Source organism: Lottia gigantea (assembly GCF_000327385.1).
Source record: "Lottia gigantea unplaced genomic scaffold LOTGIsca_9, whole genome shotgun sequence".
NCBI classification, from domain to species: domain Eukaryota; kingdom Metazoa; phylum Mollusca; class Gastropoda; family Lottiidae; genus Lottia; species Lottia gigantea.
Genome location: NW_008710950.1, coordinates 2,385,738 through 2,393,232, shown reverse-complemented (window position 1 = coordinate 2,393,232; position 7,495 = coordinate 2,385,738). Strand labels below are relative to the sequence as shown.

General features: G+C 30.1%; 2 protein-coding genes across 2 annotated transcripts in view; both read left to right on the top strand.

Moving 5' to 3' along the window:
• Window positions 1-245: 245 nt before the first annotated feature.
• On the top strand, window positions 246-1,353 carry LOTGIDRAFT_155771 (hypothetical protein; the record flags this gene model as incomplete). The annotated part of the gene is made up of 3 exons (XM_009068298.1): window positions 246-335; window positions 529-630; window positions 754-1,353. 3 exons carry the CDS (start codon window positions 246-248, stop codon window positions 1,351-1,353), a joined length of 792 nt encoding a protein of 263 aa, XP_009066546.1.
• A 5,900-nt stretch (window positions 1,354-7,253) lies between these two features.
• The window catches only part of LOTGIDRAFT_155770 (hypothetical protein), a gene marked incomplete at both ends in the record, with an annotated part of 4,297 nt that continues 4,055 nt past the window's right edge, over window positions 7,254-7,495 (top strand). The window contains one exon of the mRNA XM_009068297.1: window positions 7,254-7,420. Within this exon, the coding sequence (XP_009066545.1) occupies window positions 7,254-7,420 (167 nt within the window). The remainder of the gene's footprint in view (window positions 7,421-7,495) is intronic.

Below are 7,495 nucleotides of genomic sequence, written 5' to 3'. Positions count from 1 at the left end.
ATACGTGAGTTAGTGTTCACTAGAAAACTCTAACATTAAAGTATTGTAATCAATATATTAATAACATTAGATTATAAGCATTGTATATTTATCATTATGTATTATTTCCTTATCAACATTTAACAAGATACATGTTATAAAATACCGCTACATATTTACTATATAAGAGAAATAATATCAGTATGTATCATTATTTCTACATTCTGTTTTCTACAAATTTATTATAAAATACTTTATCAGTTAAAATGAAAACTGTTATAAATTGTAATGAATTTACAAAACAACCTTTTAAAGGTGTTAGAAGACGAGAAAGAACCAAATATTCACGTAAACAGGTAAATAATACAGACATATAAATATTTATATTAGACTCTATAAATTATCTAAAATAACCAGTAGAAAACTGACATGTAGTTGATGTCAGAAATTCAGAGACAGTAAGCTCACGACATAACATCATTTTATATCTATTTATTTTATATCTAAATTTATAAACCATCAGTTAATTCAAATGTTTTTTACTTTCAGTTGAATATTTTAGAAAGAATATTTCAAGAAAATCATTATCCAGACAGTTATGTTTTTGATCAACTTTGTGATACACTAAATCTAGATATAGAAAAATTAGCTGTAAGTAGAATATAGATTATTTTATACAGATTTTAACTTCTATACAATATCTGACTTCTATCATTATAAATTAACATAAAACACCTCATATCATTATTCATGATTTTAATTTCTTCATTTCAGACTTGGTTTCAGAACAGAAGATGTAAAGAAAAACGTCTAAATAAAGAGAATCATGTTGATAAAATGAGAAAAGAATTATTTAATCCTAGATTTAACAGAAATAATCAAGAATCGGACTTCTGTAAAGAAAAATGTCAATATCCTGATTCTAGGAAAGGAATTAACCATTGTGATTTACAAGAACCGGTCCCAATTTCTGCACTACAAGACAACCTATATGATTATTCTATGAACAGTTTATCTAATATTAATTCAACTAATAGTTTCTTATCACAAGATATTAATATACCACATTTAGATTGTTATATAACAGAAGAATGTTTACACAATCTTCAACAAGAATCAATTAATTCTTCATCTTCTTCAAGCATGACGTCATCATTTATCGACCTTGATGAGCTAGAACCATCTATACCATCATATATTATGACGTCATCACAAATGTTGAGTATTGTACAAGATGTCAGTTTATTAGAAGAAAGTGAAATGAAGATTAAAGATGAATATTATATCAAAATAGATAAAGATATAAATTGTCAATATTATAATTATCATGATTTTTATGTTAATTTAGACTTTAATGAACATATATTCATGTAAACATTTATTGTTTTTATATTATGTTATTAATAGTGCTAATAAAATAATGATTGGGATTAATTGGTATTGTCTTTAGAAATTAGTTCTTAAAACCACTTAAAAGGGATATTCCAGCTTCGATCATGGCACATTTTGAGCAGTTGGATTTTTCGAAAATATAACAGTCTCTGATCAAAATTTAAAAAAGTTCTCTCAGAGGTTATCAATTGTGCTTCTAGATAATTGGTTTCTTAATAGTTTTTGGTGAATAAGGTAGAGACAAGACGCAACTGCATTATATCTTTTTGAAGTTGGCAGGATTTTAGACCAAATTTGGTCAGTGGTAGATGCTGGGGATAAGAAGCTACTTCTTATACTACCATATTTTGACTAAGTTGGAACGAGAAATATCATCAATATCCGCCTTTCAACCATTCTTTTATGTGAGATTCATAATATTTTTCATACAATATTTATTATACATTATATATATATGGCAATGGTTTTAGAAACAAGCAGAAGCTTATATATTAATCCGTTACCATAAATGTATCTATTCGAAGTAAAACTTTGGATTGGGAGGGTCTATCGCCAACTTGTTTTCATATTCATTCTTGGGGGAAAATGATTATATGATTATAATGATTCTTTCGATATTATTGCATTTTAACAATGAAATGTTTTAAAGAAAAGTTTCGTTAGCTTGACGGAGGATTGTTGATTATTTAAGATTTGATATATTCTATAGTTTGCCAAAGTTTCTGTACAAATGAATAAAAAATATCGTCTAAAAATCTCACATAAAAGAATTGAACTTTTTAAAATTTTGATCAGAGGTTGTTATATTTTCTCATCTGAGACATAATAGAATTTTATGAATTTCAGTCGTATGTTTCCACACTGAAAAGCTGGTTCGAAAAATCCAACTGCTCAAAATGTTCCATGATCGAACCTGGAATATTCCTTTTAAGTGGTTTTAAGAACTAAAATCTAAAGACAATACCAATTAATCCCAATTATTATTTTATTAGCACTATTAATAACATAATATAAAAAAACAATGAATGTTTACATGAATATATGTTCATTAAAATCTAAATTAACATAAAAATCATGATAATTATAATATTGACAATTTATATCTTTATCTATTTTGATATAATATTCATCTTTAATCTTCATTTCACTTTCTTCTAATAAACTGACATCTTGTACAATACTCAACATTTCTGATGACGTCATAATATATGATGGTATAGATGGTTCTAGCTCATCAAGGTCGTTAAATGATGACGTCATGCTTGAAGAAGATGAAGAATTAAGTGATTCTTGTTGAAGATTGTGTAAACATTCGTCTGTTATATAACAATCTAAATGTGGTATATTATAATATCTTGTGATAAGAAACTATTAGTTGAATTAATATTAGATAAACTGTTCATAGAATAATCATATAGGTTGTCTTGTAGTGCAGAAATTGGGACCGGTTCTTGTAAATCACAATGGTTAATTCTTTTCTCTTTTCTCATTTTATCGACATGATTCTCTTATTTAGACGTTTTTCTTTACATCTTCTGTTCTGAAACCAAGTCTGAAATGAAGAAATTAAAATCATGAATAATGATATGATGTGTTTTATGTTAATTTATAATGATAGAAGTCAGATATTGTATAGAAGTTAAAATCTGTATAAAATAATCTATATTCTACTTACAGCTAAATTTTTCTATATCTATTATAAATAGATATAAAATAATGTTATGTCGTGAGCTTACTGTCTCTGAATATCTGATATCAACTACATGTCAGTTTTCTACTGGTTATTTTAGATAATTTATAGAGTCTAATATAAATATTTATATGTCTGTATTATTTACCTGTTTACGTGCCAATAAAATAATAATTGGGATTAATTGGTATAGGTTTAAAATAAGATATTCTCAATGGAACGGGATCTAATTTACCATAGATAAGTAAATTACTTAGATTTATATTTCTAAAATCACTTACCAAACGTTTAGTGTAAATATTAGAAAATTGATCTTGAGTAGTACTAGAGCTTACATATTGGTCGCATGGGAATTTCCCATTCCATTTCATGCGACCAATATGTAAGCTCCCAAAAAAGACCTAAACATCCCACATTTCATAAATTATTACACTAAAAAAAACCCCTAAACACCCTACATTTCATAAATTCTTTCACTAAAAAAAACCTAAACCCCCTATAAATACTTACATCCTAAATTCCCTACATTTCATACACCAAAAACACCTTCAATCAATTTCCTACATTCCATCAAAAAAAAAGCATATTAAAAATACCCTTATATAAAAATAACATAACATTTTTAATAGCCTCGTTTTAAATAATGTTATTTTTAGTAGAAGGGAGATAACTCTTGTTTGTGGATAAAAGAAACAGACCACAATTTCTTAGTTAAAATAACTCATTTAAAAATAGGATGAGTTTAATTCTAAAACACGAACAACACAGATTCGAAGGTTATTCGGGCGACGGTATCTTTTCTTCATTATTTTCTCTAGGTAAAACAATAATTCCAAAAGTAGCTGGCTTTGTTTCAAACAATAAATCACTCATTTCAACCGGAGCGAAAGCCGTCGGCTCAATCGCGCAAGCGGGAAAGAGTATAAGCGACGCAGTGAAACAATCTGACGAATTGAAAGAATTACAACTAATAAGAGATCTGCGAAACAGGAGATTAGAAGAAACGAGAGGAAAGGGTTTTAAAGTTATAGGATAAAAATGATTATCGGTCACGCTCCAAAAACTTATTTTGGTTCAGATATACAAAAATCATTGGGTTCTCTTCCTGGATTTCCATGGACAAAATATCCCGGAGAAAAACATCCTCCCGGTCATAATTACACCGGTCCAGGTACCAGGTTAGATCTGCGATTAGACGAAAACGATAAACCCAAACCCGACGAAGAACCAGTCAATAGAGTTGACGCCGCTGCGCTTAAACACGATATTTTATACAGAAATAAAGACATAAACTTCAGACACGAAGCAGACAGACAAATGATAATCGAACTTGAAAATATTCCAAATCCAACTTTCAAAAAGAGAATGCAAAGGGCTCTAATCATAAAACTGTTAAAAGCAAAGATGAAATTAGGCATGGGATTAGCGGATGAAATTCACAAAGAATTTAGAAAAACTAAAAACTTTTTAAAAGTCAAAGTGTTTGAAAAAGATGAAATATGGTCAGCCGATTTAATTCATATGCCAGTCGAAAGAGGAATTAAATATTGCTTAACAGTTATAGATTTGTATACGAGATATGCTTTGGTTATTCCTTTGAAAAACAAAACAGGATTATCAGTCAAACACGCATTTGAAACGATTATGAAACAATCTAACCGACATCCAGAAAAACTGTGGGTAGATAAAGGAAGTGAATTTTATAACAAAAATATGAAATCTCTGGGATTTGAAATTTACAGCACGCATAATGAAGGTAAAGCTGTAGTTATTGAGAGATATAATAGGACTCTAAAAAATAAATTATTCAAAAAGTTCACGGAATTGAAATCTCAAAAATGGCTTAAAATATTACCAGAGATTGTAGATGAATACAATAACAAAATTCATTCATCTATAGGTTTCCTACCAACACAAGCCTCGAGTAATCGAAAAAATATTATAAAGTCAATTAACGCGCAACATAACTACGAAAATGAAATAAAGAAAACGTTGGATACTGGACAAACGAAATATTTATCGTTGATAAAGTAAACACCACATCACCTCCGACATATGAATTAATTGATCAAGACAAAGAACAAATCATAGGTAGGTTTTATCAAAACGAACTTCAAAAAACCGACTTTTAAAAAAGAATATCTTTCTCGATAAATGTGGAACCGATACAACCACAAACTTTCAACTTATGAGATGGGCGAATGAGTTAAATATATCACCGATTTATTATTGTATGAGAGATGAAATAAATGATCTGAAATATAAGAAAGGTAAATATTACGCGATAACAAATATACATACTTCCGATCAAAAAGGAGTTCATCATTCTGCTTTGTACAAAGAATCTTCAAATGACTTTTATTTCTTCGATTCTTATGGATTAGAACCCACTGAAGAGATAATGAAATTGACTAATCAACCAATCAAATGTTCTACCTTTCAAATTCAATTACCGGGACAAAAGTTTTGTGGACAGTTTTCACTTTGGGTTTTATATCAATTGAGGGCAAGGTAAACCTCACCCATTTTGAAATCTGTTGAAAATTTTAACAAAATTTATTTCTAAGCATGACATGGAGTCCATGGATACAAATTTCCAAAATGAGCAGAATAACATTTAGATCAAAATTATAGGAAGCAATTCCTTGAAATTTCAATGTGCACTTGATGACCCCAAATTTTCTCAGTCAAAATATAACAAAATTTTAAATTACTAACTCCCATAGATATCGATAATGACATAACTGACAACTTTCAAACTTACTTCCACATAATCTCATATAATCCCGCTGCAACAGTCGAGTCTTATTTTATCAAAATACATTGAGATAGAGTCACAATTCAACATGTTTATCATCCATGCATAACGCTGTAAACAAAATGGCGGATTCACTAACTAAACAAACCTACTTCGAAATGCAGATATAACACAAACGCAAGTTTGTAAATCAACCAATTTACCTGAAAATGTGTGTTATTTTTCATTCGATATCAGTAGATTCCGATGATAATACTTGTTGATTTTGTAAATCGAAGATAAACATTACAAAACAATGTTATTTAGTGCACACTCGGTTCAACCTCCATCACCCTTCGTGTCCGTTTCACATGTAAAAGTACAATTTCTATAATTTTTTTTATATAATATGATGTATGAAACAAAAGAATAGAAATAAAAATCAACAGTAAAGATGAAACAATTAAGAATCTGTTGATACAAATAAATAAACGACGAACTATATTCCCAGCGTATGCGTATCTTTAAAGTGATAGGTCTCTTCCTGCGCTAAAATTTATGAAATTTTAAAATATACACGTAATCTAGAAGCTGCCTATGTGTACAATTTGGTACTTTAGCCTTCCGAAAAAATCTTTTTCAATTCGATTATCAATATATACAAATAAAGGATGATTTCCGAAAGAAGCATACTATTACCCGTAAAAAACACCACGTGACCATTATGTCAAAAAAATAAGTGTCAAAATAGTACAAATATAATTTTTTTTGTATGCCATCTACTTGGATGCTTTGTTGAAACGATTTAGGAAGGATATCTATTACTTTGTTAAAGTTTTTAAATGCCATATAAAATTCTATTAATGTATGGATGGACATTTGTGTATTGGTTTTAGTCCGAAGATTCTTGCCAAATGGATTGAATAAAATACAGGCCTAGGCTACAATTACTGTCCATACACGGGGTTAGTTAAGAAAATAAATTTAGTCTCCCACGACTGAATAACAAAACCATTTGCAACTTCTTTGATAAAACTCACAGGCTTCCTTGTTAATCTACTAGTAAATCAGAGCCCCAAAATAGAGTCTGTTGAGTCTGAGTGGGCCTAGATTGGCTAGATCCAAAATCCAGTTTACGTACGGGATGAAGCAACAAATAAAACCTCAACATGTAACATGATTTTGATATCAAACAGGCTATGCAGGTAGAGTGTTTTCGTCACCCCTTGTGATGTTAGATAGTAGGGGTATACATGTAGCCTAGGTTAGGAAGACGCAAAGACCCAATTCAGGCATAGGCCTGCCCAAACTTCTGATACTATGGTCAGATTATATCGGACAACATCACAGGCGTGCGTATAAAGGATGCGACCACGCGTTTTCTCGCTCTTTCCTTGCAAGACTTTCGTGAGAACAGACACATTTACTAGAACCTCATAAAGAATAGCCGCCAAAATGGAAAGTAAACTAGTAAAGTTTTTGCACAAAGATATTGAGCAACCATCTGGGCAACAACGTCTTACACCACTGTTGTTGTCAGACAGCAAAGGCAACCATTTAAAATTGTCAGGTTGTTCTAAGGTAGAGCATGACATTTTGATTCGTGGTCGAGGGGGAAGGAGGTGTGTCAGGCTTTGGAGTGGTTACAACTAAATTTGGCCGAGGAAGTAGAGAATAGAGGACCTCTTTCAGTGTAT